The 21987-nt window shown below is 36.0% G+C and overlaps 2 protein-coding genes across 17 annotated transcripts in view; one reads left to right on the top strand and one right to left on the bottom strand.

Moving 5' to 3' along the window:
* cadm2a (cell adhesion molecule 2a) overlaps positions 1-21987 on the bottom strand; it is a 496729-nt gene that overhangs the window by 145581 nt on the left and 329161 nt on the right. The gene's annotated exons all lie outside the window — the stretch shown is intronic.
* The window catches only part of LOC143750007 (uncharacterized), a 50454-nt gene continuing 49815 nt past the window's right edge, over positions 21349-21987 (top strand). For all 9 annotated transcript variants that reach the window (XM_077242779.1, XM_077242785.1, XM_077242783.1 and 6 more), the window contains exon 1: positions 21349-21650. In XM_077242779.1, the coding sequence (XP_077098894.1) occupies positions 21458-21650 (193 nt within the window). In that variant the 5' untranslated portion in view covers positions 21349-21457. The remainder of the gene's footprint in view (positions 21651-21987) is intronic.

The following is a 21987-nucleotide window of genomic DNA, read 5'->3' as shown; positions in this document are numbered from 1 at the left end:
TTGAAAGGGATGCGCATATAACTTAGTTCACCATGTTATTCCCTATGACTATGTAATTATGTTGTGTTAGCCTATATATTTTTATTTGTACAGTTACTGCAAATGATTCAACAGTGTTTTCGTTAACAGCATGCATTTCAAAGCAGTAACGATAACGACTTAAAGTGGGTTAAATGAATAATAAGTGTAATATATATATATATATATATATAAATACAGCCCATTCTCATCCCAAGGCGTCATCTAACTGATGCTGTTGACCATGCTTCAACATCCGACGCACAAGGCACCCTTTAGCGTCAATATGAGACGCTAACCCTACCCCAGACCTAAACCTACCCATTACGGAGGCGTCATGTAACTGACGCTAAAAACGGAAGCGTCATCCAACTGACGCGCGAGGATAAGCGTCATCTACCGGACGCTAAAGGGTGCCATGCGCGTCGGATTTGGAAGCATGGTCAAAAGTGTGAATAAAATGACGCCTTGGGATGAGAATGCGTTGATAAATAACACTTCATTCATATGCAAACTGTCATGCTAGTAAAATCTGAAGAATTTGAGCTGACCTGAAGCTTTTTAACAGTTTCCCAGATCTCCAAGAGTCTGAAGTAGATGTTTGTCGACAAAACGCTGCAGATGATGCTGACTGTGTATGAATTTAAAGAGATGAAGCTTTTTTTCAAGCACTTTTTTTCACACACACACACACACACACACACACACACACACACACACACACACACACACACACACACACACACACACACACACACACACACACACACACACACACACACACACACACACACACACACACACACACACACACACACACACACACACACATCCTTAATTACCTTTATCCTAATACACTGCAAATTGTGTGATTTTAATGTTTTGGTCTGTAAGTCAGTGAGGTCGTCTGTCATTTGGGAATAGCAATAAGGCTGAATAACTCCATAATTCTTACAAAAGTATATGGCACCAAAACTTAAACTCTAAAATATGTGTGACTCAGTGTCGTCTATATTTGATGATGTTGCAAGATGTTCTAAAATGAAGGCATTGTGTCAGGTGAAGTGAACTTAAATGGACCAGACACCACTGATATAAAATAAATACAGTAGGACTTTACAAACAAAAATGTTTTATCTGATAGACATTGAAGAGATAGTGCACCTAAACATTTATGTTTTGAATAGACAACTTTCAAACTTTTTTTAAAATGCAAAAATATTGTACAATTATCTTATATAGAGAGAACAATCCCTTTAAGTCTTTTATTGAGAAAATTTGCTTGTTGATGTATTGAAAACGTTATTGTTGTTCTGCAATAAACTAAATTTAATGTGAACCATCTTTTTGCTTTCAAAACACACATTTCCACATTCAGTGTTATTACAAATATATATGAGTAATCAAAACTATTACAGAAAAACAAATTAAAATGTGGATATTATATTTAGTAATCAAAAATAAACAAAACAGAATTGTCTTGTTTTTTCTATGAATGACATGGAACAAATTTACATATTTAAAACGGAGCGGTTGGCAAAGGCTTTTTACACGAACTCCTCACATCATTGTCTGGTTGGACTAGATAAACTGACAAAAGACACAGAGCTGATAACTAGTAGTGTGAGAGTAACAACGGATATTACTATTGACACGACTGATCAGAGTTCAAATCTGCCTTTTCCCAATCCCATTCTTTTCCCTATTTACACTGCATATCAGTTTGGAGAGATGTTTATTTTACATAAACTTGGAAAACATATTGGAAAAGTTTAAATAAAATGCCAAACGGTAAATTAATAGACTTATAGGCCTTTAGATATCATCCTTTCTGAATATGTTGTTATATGATATGACAACGTACTACATTTTACTGAGGTGCAAATAATATCTGCCACTATTCACACTTTAAGTGCAAATAAAATAAAAAAACCTTTGTACTGAGTGTAATTAATAACTAATGTCTGCAGTTAGTGAAATAGCATCTACCTATCCACCTTATTCCTACGTCCCATGACGCTTTGCGCGAATTATGGGTGTAACTTCCGTTAAGCTGTAAACAATCAGTGAAAGACTCTAAACTGTGTACAATGACATTACATTATTCTACCCACCCTTCAACAATTGAACATTAAAAGGACCTTTAAAAGTGTACAAGCATCAACAAGGTACTTTCAACAGATCATGAAAAATCCCAAAAGTGTGATTCTTTCCACAGCAAAATCTGACAGTTAAATATCAGTGTGGTAATCTGTATTATAACATACGTTGCCTTAATAATTTTTATTGTTATTATTTAGCTACTTCAGCATTGCGTGATGCTATTTTAATGTGATTGCGGTCATTTTGACAGATAATAAATTGTATTTACCTGTGAAAACAATTGTATTTACCTGTGAAAACAAACCTGGAAAGAGACGTGAAGATTTGGGGAGAAAAAAAAGACATTCTTTGTTCATTCCAGTGAATAATTAATGGCATATATCGTAAATTAAATCGTTGAGAACAGACCACGAATGTGCTCTATGTTGACCTTTTTTCATACTATTACAGCGGAATGCAAAAGGAAAAAAGAAAATAATCATGAGGAAAAGAATGCAGTGACTGAAAATAGCTCTTGCCATAGATATTCTTGTTATAACATGTCGCGTTAAAATACCAAGTGTCACGTTATTCTTATGCTATTCTTAAATAAAACATGAAAGAAAACTGATAGCTCATTTAGTCAAACTAACGGATAAACTTTTTTTTGTAGGGCAAGCTTATGATTTGAAATGATTCGTTTCAGTCTTTTTGATTGGAAGTTCACCAAACCGGAAGTGCCGCCCATAATTCAAAACGCAGTAAACTCGTCCGGAATAGTTTTGCTTTAAATCCATCAATCACCACAGAATCCTTTCACAACAAGAAATCCTTTAACATATTGGATATGAACCCAATCTACACTGCTGAGAAAAAGAAAATCTAGTGTACTTCTGTGGTGCGTTGAAGTTCCTTAATGCATATATAATTGAAATATTTCCACGAAGCAACAGTTCCTTTCTGCATAAATACTTGACATACAAACAAACGAGGAACAAAACACAGTCCACTCCAGGAGAGAAACTAGAGTTAGTTCGTTGGCATCTAGATGACACTGAAACTGTCTGAAAGTGTAAATTATCATATAGAAAGGAGTACAACCTGCAAAATGCACAGAAAAGATGGACAGACCACTGACAAGATCTATGAAAATGATGATGTTATTGAAGGTAATTTTGGAAAAGAGATCACAGACTCAACGCAAGGCAAACCATCTGAATGCACAGGTAACGAGATTAACAGTTCACACAGTCTTCATGCTTTCAGTTGATGTGTGCTGTGTTAAATTGATAAATAAAATGACATCATATCTGTGGTGTTCAGGAAGTGGTTCTGTGAGTAACAGAAGCTCCAGGGCAGCTGCAGTGTGTTTGGTGTTGCTGTGTGTTCTCCTGGTGACTGCAGTCATAGTGCTGTGTGTCACGTTCACTCAAGAGAGAAACCAGCTAATATCCAAGAATGAAAACCTGACCAATGACAGAAACCAGCTAATATCCAAGAATGAAAACCTGACCAATGACAGAAACCAGCTAATATCCAAGAATGAAAACCTGACCAATGAGAGAAACCAGCTAATATCCAAGAATGAAAACCTGACCAATGAGAGAACCCAGCTAATATCTAAGAATAAAAACTTGACCAATTTGAGAAACCAGCTAATAAATAATCTTCAGAGTTATGGTAAAGTTTCTTTAATCTATTAAGTTATTTTCTATACAACATACATTTTTAAAGCATGATAGATTTGGGTTGTTCTCTCAGTAACATTCAGTGTTCATAATCTATGAGTTTACTATCTGCTATAAGTTACTGACAAGTGAGTGTTAAAGGGAATAAAAAGCTAATAGCTAAACTGGTTGTTTACAGATGGATGGACTTACTATAAATCCAGTTTTTACTACATGCCGAATGAGACGAAGAACTGGACTGAGAGCAGAAGATACTGTAGAGAGAGAGGAGCAGATCTGATCATCATAAACAACAAAGAAGAACAAGTAAGAGTTGCTTTTATGGTGTTTAACTAAATAAGAGATGGTGAGATGAAATGTGTCTAATGTCTGTTTATGATATAAATGTGCAACTGTTTCATCTGCTCAGGATTTTGTTAAGAACATGACTGGTTCTGCTATAGTCTATATTGGTCTGACTGACAGTGTTGTGGAGAACACATGGAAATGGGTGGATGGCACCAACATGACCTCTGGGTGAGAAAACACTGAAGGGATTAATATCTAATAAATGATTCTTATAGTCAGTATCATATCACACAGAAAGCATCACTGAACATCTAATGCTGATCTGTATTTTCAGGTTCTGGGAGTCTGGAGAGCCTAATGGAGGTAGAAGTGAGAACTGTGTCGTGACTGTGGCTGTGCCTACAAAGCCAGATTGGGGTAATAGAGTAGGGTGGCTTGATGTTGACTGTAATTTACCTTTTCAATGGATCTGTGAGGAGAGTATTTCACAACTCACACTGCCATAAGAAACATCACACACTTTTTCTTTAAACAAGTTTAACTGTACAAAACTTCTGTAATAATTATGATCTAAAGCAGTGTTTCTCAACCTTATGATCTAAAGCAGTGTTTCTCAAGGACGCCCCGCTGATTTATATAAATTGATGTCATAAAAAGTTAAACTACCCCTGCTTATTCAAAAGTTACTCATTTCCATTACAGTAGGACATTTCAGACCAACTGATGGACAAAACACCTCAACATTTATAGTACAAATATCAACAGGATTGTTCTGAAATCTGAATACAGATTTATGTTTTATAAGGGATGCGCATATAACTTAGTTCACCATGTTATTCCCTATGATTATGTAATTATGTTGTGTTAGCCTATATATTTTTATTTGTACAGCAACTGCAAATGATTCAACAGTGTTTTCGTTAACAGCATGCATTTCGAAGCAGTAACGATAACGACTTAAAGTGGGTTAAATGAATAATAAGTGTAATATATATAAATAACACTTCATTCATATGCAAACTGTCATGCTAGTAAAAGCTGAAGAATTTGAGCTGACCTGAAGCTTTTTAACAGTTTCCCAGATCTCCAAGAGTCTGAAGTAGATGTTTGTCGACAAAACGCTGCAGATGATGCTGACTGTGTATGAATTTAAAGAGATGAAGCTTTTTTTCAAGCACTTTTTTTCACACACACACACACACACACACACACACACACACACACACACACACACACACAGACACAGACACAGACACAGACACACACACACACACACACACACACACACACACACACACACACACACACACACACACATACACATCCTTAATTACCTTTATCCTAATACACTGCAAATTGTGTGATTTTAATGTTTTGGTCTGTAAGTCAGTGAGGTCGTCTGTCATTTGGGAATAGCAATATGGCTGAATAATTCCATAATTCTTACAAAAGTATATGGCACCAAAACTTAAACTCTAAAATATGTGTGACTCAGTGTCGTCTATATTTGATGATGTTGCAAGATGTTCTGAAATTAAGGCATTGTGTCAGGTGAAGTGAACTTAAATGGACCAGACACCACTGATATAAAATAAATACAGTAGGACTTTACAAACAAAAATGTTTTATCTGATAGACATTGAAGAGATAGTGCACCTAAACATTTATGTTTTGAATAGACAACTTTCAAACTTTTTTTAAAATGCAAAAATATTGTACAATTATCTTATATAGAGAGAACAATCCCTTTAAGTCTTTTATTGAGAAAATTTGCTTGTTGATGTATTGAAAACGTTATTGTTGTTCTGCAATAAACTAAATTTAATGTGAACCATCTTTTTGCTTTCAAAACACACATTTCCACATTCAGTGTTATTACAAATATATATGAGTAATCAAAACTATTACAGAAAAACAAATTAAAATGTGGATATTATATTTAGTAATCAAAAATAAACAAAACAGAACTGTCTTGTTTTTTCTATGAATGACATGGAACAAATTTACATATTTAAAACGGAGCGGTTGGCAAAGGCTTTTTACACGAACTCCTCACATCATTGTCTGGTTGGACTAGATAAACTGACAAAAGACACAGAGCTGATAACTAGTAGTGTGAGAGTAAGAACAATGGATATTACTATTGACACGACTGATCAGAGTTCAAATCTGCCTTTTCCCAATCCCATTCTTTTCCCTATTTACACTGCATATCAGTTTGGAGAGATGTTTATTTTACATAAACTTGAAAAGCATATTGGAAAAGTTTAAATAAAATGCCAAACGGTAAATTAATAGACTTATCGGCCTTTAGATATCATCCTTTCTGAATATGTTGTTATATGATACTATGATACCGTACTACATTTTACTGAGGTGCAAATAATATCTGCCACTATTCACACTTTAAGTGCAAAAAAAAAAAACATTTCTTGAGTGTAATTAATAACTGAGTGTAATTAATAACTAATGTCTGCAGTTAGTGAAAAAAGCATCTACCTATATCTAAAACTTATATTTTTCTAAGAAATTCTAATGTAGATACAGTTTACATACAATTGTATGTGCATAATTTGTATTTATCTACAAATATAACGTCACTTCTTAACTAAACCTTTTATAGCAAAAACTACCTTTAAGAAATAATCTTCAGAGTTATGGTAAAGTTTCTTTAATCTATGAAGTTATTTTCTATAAAGCAGACATTTTTAAAACATGATGAGGTTGGGTTGTGCTCTCAGTAACTTTTTCAATGGATCTGTGAGAAGAGTATTTCACACCTCACACTGCCATAAGAACATCACACAACTTTTTTGAAACAAGTTTAACATTACAAAAACTTCTGTAATAATAATTATCATCTAAAGCAGTGTTTCTCAACCTTGTTCCTGGAGGACGCCCCGCTGATTTATATAAATGACTGGATTGACGTCATAAAAAGTGAAGCCACCATCCCCCATATTGGTATTCCCTATAGTATTTTAAATCACATTCTATTGAATCAAAAATAAATAATTGTTTTTTAATGAGAACACATTACCTAACAAGTCATTTTTTTGTTTAAGTTTTTTTGTTTTAAACTTCCCCTTCTTATTTAAAAGTTACACTCATCTCCATTACAGTAGGGAATTTCAGACCAACTGATGGACAAGACACCTCAACATTTGTATTGCAAATATCAAAAGGATTCTTCTGAAATACAGATTTATGTTTTGTAAGGGATGTGTTTATAGCTTGTACACCATGTTAATCACTATGATTACGCAATTATGTTGTTAGCCTATATATTTTTATTCGTACAGTAACTGTGAATGGATTCAAATGTGTTTTCATTAACAGCATGCATTTCGAAGCAGTAAAGATAATGACTAAAATGTGGGATAAATGAATAAAGACTTTAATATATACAGTATAAATAACACTTAATTCATATGCAAACTGTCATGCTAGTAAAAAGCTGAATAATTTGAGCTGACCTGAAGATTGTAAACAGTTTTCCAGATTTCCAGTCTGAAGTGGATGTTTGTCAACAAAAAGACATCAGGAGATAATATATAGATGCTTCACAACTTATTCAGAGAAATGACACTGACTTTAAATTAATTTAAAGACATGAAGCTTTAATTTCAAGCACTTATACTGTCAAAATAAATACAGTAGGCCTAATTTACAAACACACATGTTTTACCTGATACACATTAAAGAGATAGTTCACCTAAAATTGTACATTTTGAATAGACAACTTTCAAACTTTTTTTTAAAAATTATTATTATAGAGAGAACTATCCCTTTAAGTCTTTTATTGAGAAAATTTGCTTGTTGATGTATTGAAAACGTTATTGTTGTTCTGCAATAAACTAAATTTAATGTGAACCATCTTTTTGCTTTCAAAACACACATTTCCACATTCAGTGTTATTACAAATATATATGAGTAATCAAAACTATTACAGAAAAACAAATTCAAATGTGGATATTATACTTCGTAATCAACAATAAACAAAACAGAACTGTCTTATTTTTTTTCTAAGAATGACTTGGAACAAATTTCACATATTTTAAACGGAGTGATTGGCCAAGGCTTTTTACACGAACTCCTCACATCATTGTCTGGTTGAAAAAAGACACAGAGCTGATAACTAGTAGTGTGAGAGTAACAACGGATATTACTATTGACACGACTGATCAGAGTTCAAATCTGCCTTTTCCCAATCCCATTCTTTTCCCTATTTACATTGCATATCAGTTTGGAGAGATGTTTATTTTACACATACTTTGAAAATGTTTGATATATTATCCTATCTGCATATGTTATCATATGACAACGTACTACAATACACTGATAAACAAATAGTATCTGCCACTTACACTTATGCAAAGAAATATTTTTTGTTATTTGCACTTAGTGCAATTAGTGACTAATGATCAAAAACAATTTTTTAAGAAATTCAAATGATACAGTTTACATACAATTGTATGTACACAATTTACTAAACCTTTTATAACAAAAACAACCAGCAGCTAACTATTGGTATATCAGTGATACAATAATCAATAGATCTTTATAGTTCCCTCTATGGTTTTGCTTTAAATCCATCAATCACCACAGAATCCTTTTACAACAAGAAATCCTTTAACATATTGTATATGAGCCCAATCCACAATGCTGAGAACAAGAAAATCTAGTGTACTTCTGTTGTGTTTAAGTTCCTTTATGCAAAGAAATTGAACAATTTCCACAAAAAAAACAAAAAACAAAACAAAAAGAAAACCAGTTCCTTTCTGGAGGATGCTCTCAACTGCACATTTTGGAATTTTCCTATTGTCAGACACGTATTTCATGTCCTGGAGTTCCATGTAATGAGTTAAATGAGTTGTTAAATTAGGGAGACATACGTATATAATGTGCAAAATGGGACTCCAGAAGTGTGTTCCATTCGACCCGAAATTACTAGAAAAGTGGACTTCACAGAATCTTTGTATATAATAAAGGCATTAAAAATAATGAATAATGACTCAGATAAAGGCATTAAAAGGAGTTGAAGTTCTGGCATTATTATTGAGTTTAATCAGTCCCAGGAGTGGCTTGTAGGGTGTTTTTCACGAGTGTAAACTGTGTGAGATGCAATAGTTACAATGCAAATATCATGATTACGGTTAAATAAGATGAAATACACATCTGATGTAATATTAGAAAATTACATTTTCATATTAAAAATCGAAACAAATTTTTCATCTCTCATTTTAGTCATTTTGAATAAGACAGTTATATTTTTAAATGAATAAAACATTTTTTATGGTAAAAAAATACCATAAAAAAATGGTAATTAATTTGGTAATTATTAATAATTTGGTAATTATTTAACATAATTACCAAATTATGGTAATTGATATTTATTTACAGAAATATTTATTAAACTCCTCTAATATGCACTACTCAAGTGCCGTTTATGTTTGATATTGCAGGATGTTCTGAATGAGGCATTTTGACAAGAGAAGTGAACTTCAAATGACTATAGAGCAGTGAACACTGTGTAGGGACCCTGTCAATCAGAATGCAGGTCAGGACCAGGGTTTTAGAAACACTGATCTAAAGCAATAGTGTCCAAACCTGCTCCTGGAGGCCCACCTTCCAACTGACTTTATTCCAGTCCTAATTAAAGAGAAGCAGCAAATCAAGGTCTTCAGGATCACTAGTGCTGCGTCTCAGTTCGCCTACTTATACTACACCCTAAAAGCATGTACTCTTTTTGTGAAGAAAAAGTAGATATTTAGAGCGTGTAGCAAAAGAGTACACACACTTTGGGACATACTTTCACATCATACAATAGTGGATCTCTGTCGCATCCTGTCACAGTAAACTGGCCTGTCAATCATCTTGTCACAGTTAACATCCTCCACATTTCATTTCATTTAATTTCCTACCGTATCGGAGAGAAATGCACAAGCACGTTGATCTGCAGTCGCGGCTCTATCATGTGGAGAACTCTCCTCATATTAATGCATAATGATGCATTTAAAAGTTAATGATCAAACGGATCTTTATAAAAGTAGCCTACACTTTGTTATTGCAGATGAAATATAACATGGATAACCTGATATATATATATATATATATATATATATTTTTTTATTAGGTTAAACTTTGATTAGTCACTCAAACCTTTATCTAAACCTCCCACCGTTGCTCGCGCATATCCGCCATGTTTTGTAGTTTTTTAACACTTTTAACTTGTGTTTGTAGTTCCTCCACCAAAGCCAAAATGGTTTGTGGGCAATATTAGCCTTTAGAGTGTGCATGGATCCACACTTAGAAAATCCAATGGAAATAGTAGACCATGCGGGGACTTCTTAGTCTGGCAATCACCAGACCAAGCTCAATCTTTTAAGATTGAACATTAGTCTGGGGAGTCTGCGCTGTATGTTCTACTGCACAAGAGGCGTGACCAACAGGAAAAATTCAATTAACTCTGTACACAATTGGATAGTCCTTTAACCAATCCGACCAACGATCCGGGTGACATACTTTGCATTTGCAGAGCGACGTGAAAATGCCAGGCAGGAAACGTGTCAACAAACATGTTGATTTGTAGCATTGATCAGAAGTTTGCAGAAGCAGCAATGGCATTGAGCGATTTTTGCAGGTCGTGCAAAAAAAACATGAAAGTGATTTGTTTGCTAAACTAAAGAAACCATTCAGCATCATCGAGAGGTTAAAAGGAATTGGATTGACGGTCGCTTCTCTATAGTCATTGTGATAAACCCGCCAACAGCGCGCCAGGTGGATAAGACAGTTTGTGATTGGTCCCCGCAGATTTGTAACGGAAGCAGGATACATGTAGGAAAATGTACAGGTTTCCAAAAATCCAGAAATCCAATTTTTGTTTCTTAAATTTATATCTCATATATTATGTATGATCTCTTTTTTTCTACCTACCATTACAATTGAATAAAATTAGCAGCTAGCTAACAACAACTTGTTTTCTTCTGGTTTCACCTCACTCCAGTCTATACTGAATGATTTAGGTCATTTACTACACATTGTGAATATAAATAACCTGTATAAATAACCTGAAAATACTGTGGATTTTAAAGGCTTAAAATTCTTACTAACCACTCTAGCTAAGTGGGGTAAGCACACTTACATTGCACATCGATTCGTGAGTTCAGTTTTGGACAGATCAGTTGTTTTAACCAGTGATTAAAATGATTCGATTCAAAGTAATCATTGGGCCGCGAATCGGACATTAGTGTACGCGTTGTGTGCGTACTACGAATCTCGGCTGTTAAGACATCGCGAAAGATGAGTCAACACAGAAAACACTTCATCACTAGATATCTGCGTGCATATGGTGACGCTAAAGTATGTTAAATTCGATATAATATGCACTCCAGGTGGCTTGGTGGCAATGTGAAGCACTGCCACACAACAACACCAAGTCCGTGCACCTGCGTACAACCTTCCTTCTACTTCTCTCACTAGTAGCGCAAAATCAAAACATGGCGAAGCGAACAGCAAAAAGTCTCTTGTACCTTAATCAGAGCTGCTAGGGCATGGGTGCCCAATAGGTCGATCGCGATCTACCAGTCGATCGCGAAGACAATGCTGGTAGATAACACATAATTGTATATGCTTTTTTAAAATTTTAATAAAAATAAATATAGCATTGTGCCACTGTCCTTATTCCTTCTCCTTTTAGTTTCTGTCTGATTGCACTTGACGAATGAATTTGACCAGGCAAGATTTTTGTTTATTCGGTTGCCATGACAACTAGCCTGCTTTCCAACACCGGCTTCGGAGAGCAGAGCGCGAATTTGTAAACAAAGCTAGCAGTATTTGTAATCGGTAGCATACACAAATGACATTCATTCATTCATATACTCCAACCATTTGAAAATGAGTGCGGTACCAAGCAAAGAGCCAAAAACCTACCATTTCCATGCGGAGTGGGAGGAAGACAAGTATTGCTATTGCCAAACAAGTATTGCAATTCCAAAGAAAGGAAACGTTGAGAGACATTTTCGGACACTTCATAAAAACTATGAGAACGATTTTCCTGCAAGAAGCGAGCTAAGAAGAACAAAGGTGAAAGAACTGAAATCTCAGTTAACTGGTCAACAGTCACTTTTTTCTGGCCCAGGCTTAAAAGCAAAGGCAGCCACGGAGGCATCATTCCGGCTGAGTCATACCATCGTCAAACATAAAAAATCTTTCCTAGATGGACAAATGATAAAAGACACGTTTGTCGAGGCAGCAGACTCATTGTTTCGTGATTTTAAAAACAAATCAGAGATTGTGTCCGGTATCAAGGCTGTCCAACTTTCGAGAAATACAGTTACACGTCGTTGTGAAATGATGCTGATGACTTGACACAGCAACTGAGAAAGGACATAACTGACTGTGAATTTTTCTCTCTGCAGTTAGATGAGTCCACGGACATTAGCGATACAGCACAATTGTGTGTTTTTATTAGGATGGTGTTTAAAGACATGACAGCGAGAGAGGAAATGGTAACACTTTTGCCTTTGAAAGAACACACTCGGGGCGAGGACATTTTCCGGTCATTTAAGGACTTTGTCGACAAAACACAGCTACCAATGTCTAAATTGGTGTCAATCACAACTGACAGAGCACCTGCGATGGTCGGCCGTTCGAACGGATTCATTGCCAAATGCAAGGAGGAGGATGCTTTTCCTGACTTCCTTTATTATCATTGCATAATTCACCAACAAGCACTATGTGCGAAAATGCTGAACATGAAAGAGATCATGGATGTGTCCATGAAAATCGTCTGCTCAATACGTGCGCGCTCACTTCAGAGACGGCTGTTTCGTGCGTATTTGGAGGAAGCTGACTGCAACCACACGGATCTCCTGCTGCATACAGATGTCAGATGGTTAAGCAGAAGCAAATTCTTGGAAAGATTCCGCGAGCTACTGCCTGAGATAAAGGAGTTTCTCCTGTCTACTAAAAATACAGAGTACAAACAACTTGAGGATGAGCAGTGGCTTTTAGATTTGGCTTTTTAGACTGACCTGACTAACATGCTGAATGAGCTAAATTTAGAGCTACAAGGTAAAGAGAAGATGGTGGTCAACATGATCAGCTCAGTTAATGCTTTCAAACGAAAACTACAGTTACTCACATCTAAGCTGCAGCGTCACAAAATAGGCAACTTCCAAAACATTGCATCTGAACTTCATAAGCAAGAAAAAGAGGCTGCACAGCTTGACAGTGAGCGTTACATTGAGCAAATTGAAAAGGTCAGGTCAGACTTTGACAAACGTTTTCAAGACTTTGCTTTACTTGAGCCAATCGCTACATTCATGTGCTTTCCATTTGGAGATGAGTATGAAGTTGATTCTCTGGCCTCAGACATGGGAAAGCTGTTTCAGATGAACCCATCAGCATTTGAGGATGAGATTTTAGCACTGCAGACTGACATTCAGGTGAAGGCGAGGGCCAGTGGACAGTTTTGTAATCTTCTTGCTGAAGAAAAGTATCCAAATATCAGAAAATGTGCCACCTCATTAACTGGACTTTTTGGCTCAACTTATTTATGTGAATCAGCCTTTTCTCACATGAAGATTATCAAATCAAAACACCGGTCCACCATGACTAATGACAATTTGGAGGCCTGTTTGAGACTAGCTATCAGCAGCTACTGCCCGGATTTACACAAAACTGTCTGATTCCATTCAGTGCAAGTCATCAGAATAAGATAAATGCCCTGGCTATTGTAATCTGTTGTGCTAGGTATTTTGAGTTTAGTGTTAAAATTTAATATCAACAATAAACATTTATTATTACTTTTCTCCTCAATTACAAGATTACATGCAGTAGTGACAACAAGTTTTTGAAGTGTATTTTTTTCAATTAAACTGTGTTTTTTAGTTGGTAGATCTCATTGTGTTGATCATTTTAAAAGTAGATCATCAAGCAAAAAAGTGTGGGGACCCCTGTGCTAGGGCAACTTTGAGATCCGACGTATGGAAATAATCCGACATGTTGGTTGTCATTTTCCTGTACTGGCGCATGCCTGTGACGTAAACGCATACGTGACGAGAGCCACCGTGAGCAGATTTGCGTTTTTACCCTTTAGACGGGAACGCGACGGTGGAGCATTTTTAAGATTTCCACTCTTGAGGGTGGTTTCACTTTTTTGCGTTTTAAGCCCCAAAAACGCTGTCGCCGTGAAAACGAAAGGCACATCTGATAAAATATGTTTACGTTTTCACCCGCGAGCGTTCTCGTGTAAACAGGGCCTAAGGCTTTGGTGGAACAAAAATTCGTTAAGGCGGCCGCCCAAAACATTTCAATGCAGGAAAAACCCAGTATGGGCAGCAGTAAGTGTCTGAATTGTCGGTTCCATTTTGAATTCCGCCCCCGACTGTGATAACTCTCGTCGATCAGTCTTCACAGCGCCACATGACCTACACCTACTGATAACATAACACAGAACAAAAGGGGCACAAGACAGGATCACATGTCATAATCACATGAATAGGAACTGAGACTGTGAGAATTCCAAAACCATAGGGACACACACAAGAGACATAGGGTGCTTCTCATTTCTTATTTGTGCATTCTCATTTCCTTCCCCTACTTCCTTTCCTTGCGTCTTAGCTCCACCCATTTAGGATGCAAGGGAAGGATACACCGGTGTATCCTCGCTTTTGACTCCTCGGGAAGCTTCATCACTCGTCATTCCTTGCGGTGCAATTAGAGAATTGAGATGTAGACTACTTCAAGATGGCTGAGTACGATAAGTTTCTGGGTCTCAGGCTAGGAAGCGAGGAAACGAGGAAGCATCTCTACATTAATCCAGATACATTTGAAAACGTTTTCGTTTAAAAACGCTCTCCGTCCACACTGGCGTTTTTCAGGTGTTTTTCAGAAACTTTTAAAAAACGCTAAATTCACCTCACTGCGCATGCGTAAAACCTCACAAAATCTCACTGAGATGATGAAGACAGAAAAATAAATAATACAGTTATCGCGCAGTTCTTCTGACAGGATAATTTTATTTAGCAAAATATCTCACCATTCACTGATGCGTCCAAGTCGCACTCACTCACCATATGTTTGGTCTAAAACGCAACTCCTCTCATGCATTGCCGCAGGACAGGAAATGTGAGTAAATTTTCTGTCATCTTTGCAGAAGACTGTGATATGAAGAGTGTGCAAAGTAACATTTTAGCAACAGTGTGAAAGTAAATAGCACATAACAGGCACAATACCGGTGTAAACATGAATATCTATTGGTACAATATGCGGAGGACAGGAACACAGTGTGGGGGGGACCCGCTTGTTGGAGAGCCCCGCGCAAACCCCCGTGCCAGGTTGTGCCGATAGACAATGATCAGAAGATAAGCATCAGCTATTCATGCGTCACATGACTAAACTTAAGTCAGTTTTTAAATACCTCTGTTTTGACAGTCCATACAACAACATCGGGTTCAAATTTATCCACTTTGGAGAGTGTTTACAAAAAGCTTTGCTTTCATTAATGAAAATGCCGTCAATGTGGATGGAAGGCCAAAACGGAGAGAAAAATATGCGTTTTCAAACAAAAACATATTAGTGTGGACAAGGCCATAGTCTGTAACCATCAGTGAGTACAATAAGGAAAACATCTTCTGCACATCTTTTCATTGAGAGATCTGATTACTGCATGATGTCACTGTTGAAACATTCAGCTGAAAGACAGTGATGGACCCTAAATGAGATTGGCATGAAGTTGGTATTTTTTTATTTATTTTTTACAATTTGAACTATACAAGTTGAAAAAAATATTTTTTTATATTGCTGTTTGATTTTTTGTTTACACATATAACATTTTAAAATTCCATAAAACAAACAAGGTGCATTTCTTTTTATTTAGAAATACTTTTTAACTTACTGCACTAGGGACACTAAAAGATCTTATGGTTTGGATGTACCTTAACAGATTTGGCCCAAAAGTTACTGACAGTAGTTCTTCTAAGTCCACTCTTTGAAAATCAACAAATAACTTATGTGCAGACAGATTGTAAATGCAGCCGCTGCTAAAACCATAAACTGATCCGCGGTCTGGACCTTTGATGTACCAGCAACAATATAAACATTTTAAAAGCTGCAACAGTTTTCAAACAGCACCCACTGTCCAAATGAACAAGCCCCTCGATGAATTGAAACAAAGAGACTGAATGATTATGCCTTGATATATGCATTTAAATCCTATTCAAATTAACCCAATGCACACTAGAACAAAAAAACTAAAACAAAAAAACAAGTGTACTTTTCTGGTGAGTTAAAAAGTTCCACAAAAATCAGTTCCTTCATGCATAAATACCTGAAATATGTAAAAAAAATTTTTTTTAAACAAACCCTTCTGTAGTAGTTTGAAACATTTCCAGGAAAGAACAGTTCCTTTCTGCATTAATTCTGGGCACACAAACACAGATGAGGAACCAAACACAGTCCACTCGAGAGTTAGTTTGTTGGAATCTAGACGACACAAACTGTCTGAAAGTGTAAATGAACAGGAGTACAACATGCAAAATTCACAGAAAATATGGACAGACCACTGATGAGATCTACGAAAATAATGACGCTATCAAAGATAAAATTGCCGAAAAAAATAAGTGAATTAATAATTCACTTAGTTTTTTAATACTTTCAGTTGATGTGAGCTGTGTTAAATTGATAAAGAAAATAACATCATATCTCTGGTGTTCAGGAAGTGATTCTGTGAGGAACAGAAGCTCCAGGGCAGTTGTTGTGTGTTCTTCTGCTGACTGCAGTCATAGTGCTGTGTGTCACGTTCACTCAAGAGAGAAACCAGCTAATATCCAAGAATGAAAACCTGACCAATGAGAGAACCCAGCTAATATCTAAGAATAAAAACCTGACCAATGAGAGAAACCAGCTAATATCCAAGAATGAAAACATGACCAATGAGAGAAACCAGCTAATATCCAAAAATTAAAACATGACCAATGAGAGAAACCAGAAATAATCTTCAGAGTTATCTAGCGAACATCTAATGCTGATCTGTAGTTACAGGATCTGGGCGTCTGGAGAGCCTAATGGAGGTAGAGAAGAGAACTGTGGGCGTGATTGTGGATCATGAGCAAAGGTGGACAACTTTTTTCGGTTATGGTTATACCCCACTCAGAATAGGCATTCAGTATGTTACCGGCCATTGTTTTAATCTACTCGCATCAAATTCAAAATATTTTTTTATGGACGTACTGGATATTTTTCGATGCTTGATGAACATCGCAATGCCTGATTTGCTTACGCTGCCGTCACATTTTTTGCACCGTCTGGATAAAGATACGGAGCAGAAACTGCACAGTGGTTCATTCATGAAGTTGTGTGAAACATACGTTATCCATGTAGAACTGAGCACATGCGCAGTTTGGTAAGAGCAGTAATAATTTGTTGTAATTAATTAATTAATTATAATAATTTGTAACATTTATATATCGCTTTTCTGGGTACTCAAAGTGCTTTACATGGAAGGTGGAATCTCCTCAACCACAACCAATGTGCAGTCCACCTGGATGATGCGACGGCAGCCATATTGCGCCAGAACGCCCACCACACACCTGCTTATTGGTGGAGAGGAGATAGTGATGAAGCCAATCAGTGTATGGGGATGATCAGGAGGCCATGATGGAGAGAGATCAGGGGGCAAATTTGACCAGGATGCCGGGGTTAAACCCCAGGTCTTTCAAAAGACATCCTGGGATTTTTAATGACCGCAGAGAATCAGGACCTCGGCTTAACGTCTCATCCGATGGACACGCTTAAGGTGTTTACATGCCTGTTTATTGTGATTAAAATCGGTGTACACCACATATTTTAATGCGAATATGGTTACTACGATAATGAGTAGTTATCAGATAATGAGTAATTAATCACTTTAGTTTGATCAAAGTTTTATGTTTACATGACGTAAAGTTTAATTGCAATATTGCCAACATCCCATTATAAACGCATGTAAACGTACTGATTTTTAGTTTCTATGGTTGTTAATCGATTTCCACACCTTTTCCTGTTAATAATTTTACCCTATGTATTTAATCCTTATGATTTACGTGATTGTGTTATGCTGTTTCTCTTACCTGCTATCTAGTAGATTTACTATCAGTTTTGCTTTTTTGAATCTCCATCGTCATGCGCTCATTACAACCAATTTGTGACAGAGATGTGATAGTAAAAATGCAAGTATCATGATTAAGGGTTGAATAGAGAAAATCACATCTGATATAAAGTGACCAAATTTCATATTGAACATCAAAACAGACTTTTATCTCTCAGTTTAGTCCTTTTAAAGTGACAATTATATAAATTAAATTAATAATACATTTATATTTAAATAAACAGACCTGGATGTATTATATACACATGTACTGTATATTACGCATGGTAATTTATATTTATTTACAGAAGTATATTATGGCACCAAACCCTTAAACTCCTCTAATATACGCGACTTAAGTGCCATCTATATTTGATGATGTTGAAGGATGTTCTGAATGAAGGCATTTTGTCAAGTGAAGTGAACTTCAAATGACTAGAGAGCAGTAAACACTGTGTAGGGACCCTGTCAATCGTAATGCAGCTTAGGACCAGGGTTTTAGAAACACTGATCTAAAGCAATGGTCCATTTCCAGCCCTTATTAAACACACCTGAAGCAGCAAATCAAGGGCTGTATCCAAATGGCCCCCTATACCCTTAAATAGGGGACTCTCTGTGGGGACAGCCATTTGTAGTGTTGTCCAAAACCATAGTGGGCATTGTCGAACCTGAAGCAATGAATCAAGGTCTTCAGGATAACTAGAAGATTCTAGGAAGGAGTGTTAGAGCTCAAATCTTCAGGATGGTGAACTATCCCGTTAAGTCTTTTAGAGAAAATTAGCTTTTTTTTTTTTACAACTTTTTGTTTTTGTTATTCTGTAATTAATATAAACCATCCCTTTGCTTTGAATAAACACATCTAGCCATATACACATACTGTATAGCCTATAGTTCACCCCATAGTAGGGGTTAAATGGATCGTTGCTGATCTGTGACTCGTAATGACCAGGCCCCACAGTTCGGCAAGCATGTGATTCGCAGATTCATTTCAAGTTTAAGTCAAGTCAAGTCACCTTCATTTATAAAGCGCTTTTAACAATATACATTGTTTCAAAGCAGCTTTACAGTGATAATAGGACATTAAAGTAACAGAGATTGTTTTGGCTTTACAGCAGCTCTAGAATAAAGTTATTGTCCAGCTAAGTAAGTTTTGATTGATTCACTTCCGTCGCAACGATCATTAGTTATTAACTTAGGGGCCGCTAACACGACAACGTTCTAACAGAAAACCCTTAATGCAATCCGACATTAAGCAAAACCGCCATAGACTGAAAGTTTATAATTTGCAAATGTTTTATCTTGCTAGATTACACATTCAGTAGATTTTAACCATTCCAGCACTAGAAGAGGCAAAAGAGAATTTCATTCGGTATCCGCGCGCTGCTATCTGTGCGCATAGCTGCCAACTCACCAGCCGAGGCGCGCACACAAAGAGAGAGGCGCGTTTCAGATAGAACGCAAACTCCGAAATGATTCCTCTTCTGCGTCGCCTTGCACTTAAATGTACACATACACACAAAATACCAGTCTCGGCAAGTATTCTTGTAAACACAGTCGGTTATGTCTCAAGAGAAAGAGAACAAGAGAAAGATGTGCATCATTATATTGGATCCGTGCAATCTGTCTTAAAGTGACAGCTGCCTATAAATAGCTGCTGTTGTCTATATTTCATTAATGTTATTCAAACAACAAATCCATTGTGATCCATTGAAACACTACCATATTAAGGGGCCAGAACATACTTTGACATCCTATTGATGCATGCTACTACACATATACTCACAAATTAATAAGAAATAATATTTCAGATCACAATACTTTTCATACAACAGTTATCTACAAAGTCTTGCTGCTTTTCGTTACAATTATGACAATAACACTGCTTGATGGTAATTTACGTGTCTTCAATAATTAACTGGCTTATTTCCTGAAATATGTGAAGAGAAATATATATATATATAGAAGGTAAAGTCAACAAACAGTTTCATATATTTTATTTAGAACATGAACAACAGTCAAATAGTTGAAGTCAAGGTGTGAAGTTTAGTGGGATCTGATGCCCCCAGTTAAGTTCCCAAAAGAACTCAGAACAAAAATAGTTTGGGGACCTTAAAAGTATATATTCTTTATAAACATTAGGCCGATCAAGCATTCTCTTTGTGATATTAAAGGGACCGTTCATCCAAAAATGAATATTATATCATCAGTTCCACACTTCCTTAATTATTTTAGCTTATAAACTGACACCAAAAACATTAACCATAAATTGATCAGCTGTCTGATCATTTGATGTACTAGTAACAACCTAAAAGCTCCAACAACCTTACATTTTCCAACACCACCCACCTTTTAAATTAGCGTATGAACCTTTTTTTAAAAGAACACAATCTAGATTGTTGAAACAAATATTTCCAGTGACCTTCTGCAGTGAGTTAAAGTTCCTTTATGCATCAATACTTTAAACTTATCCACAAAAAAAATAATTAAAATAAATACTTTTAAATAAATACAGTCCACACAAACACAGACGATGAACAAAACACAGTCCACTCCAGGAGAAAAACTGTCTGAAAGAGTAAATTAATATATAGAAAAACTTGGAAAATGAACAAAGAAGATGGGAAAAAGCAATGGTAATATTTACAAAAATGTTATCAAAGATAAAATTGGAAAATAGATCACAGGCTCAACGCAAAGAAAACCATCTGAATGCACAGCTACTTAGATTAATAATTCACTCAGTTTTTTTAATACTTTCAGTTGATGTGTGCTGTGTTAAATTGATAAATAAATAAAATAATAATATGTGGTGTTCAGGAAGTGATTCTGTGAGGAACAGAAGCTCCAGAGCAGCTGCAGTGTGTTGCTGTGTGTTCTTCTGCTGACTGCAGTCATAGTGCTGTATATATATATATATATATATATATATATATATATATATATATATATATACAAATGTATATAAAAGTAGTTAATAAAAGGTGCTGCACAGCCACACTAAAAATGTTTTAGTTAAACATAAATGTTTTAAGTTAACCAATCCCATTGCAGAAAATTGTGACATTTGTGTTTACTTCCTATGTGCTGCAAGTTCCTTTTTACATAAATACGTGAAATATTACCACAGACACACACCAGGAGTACAAAATATTCACTTCAGGTGAGATATTAGTTACTTAGGTTTGACTTTTAAAACTTCACATTTACGGTTCATAGTTAAAAAGTTGTAGCCATCCAAACTGCACTAAGAATGTCTGGGCTTGTAAATGATGGTATGGATAAAGGTTCAATCATGGAATCAGAAGACAGAATAGATAAGACAGTTGATATCTACATCAGTGCTGAGGCTGTAAGAGACATGAAACATAAGAAAGACACCAAGGACTTCGACACCCAAACAGCGAAAACCCAAACAGCGAAAACCCAAACACCTCAACACACAGGTAACTGAGATTAACTACTAATACATTAACTCATAAAAGCTGAAGTAAATTGTCTTAATTGAAGAAGAAAATAGACTTGCATAATGTCTATCATCTTCAGGAAGTGATTCTGTGAGGAACATAAGCTCCAGGGCAGCTACAGTGTGTTTGGTGTTGCTGTGTGTTCTTCTGCTGACTGCAGTCATAGTGCTGTGTGTCACGTTCACTCAAGAGAGAAACCAGCTAATATCCAAGAATGAAAACCTGACCAATGACAGAAACCAGCTAAAATCCAAGAATGAAAACCTGACCAATGACAGAAACCAGCTAATATCCAAGAATGAAAACCTGACCAATG

Source organism: Siphateles boraxobius, unplaced genomic scaffold (genome assembly GCF_051911475.1).
Source record: "Siphateles boraxobius isolate OS27281-9 unplaced genomic scaffold, OSU_SipBor_1 25, whole genome shotgun sequence".
Classification (NCBI taxonomy): domain Eukaryota; kingdom Metazoa; phylum Chordata; class Actinopteri; order Cypriniformes; family Leuciscidae; genus Siphateles; species Siphateles boraxobius.
This window is presented reverse-complemented; position numbering and strand designations above follow the sequence as displayed.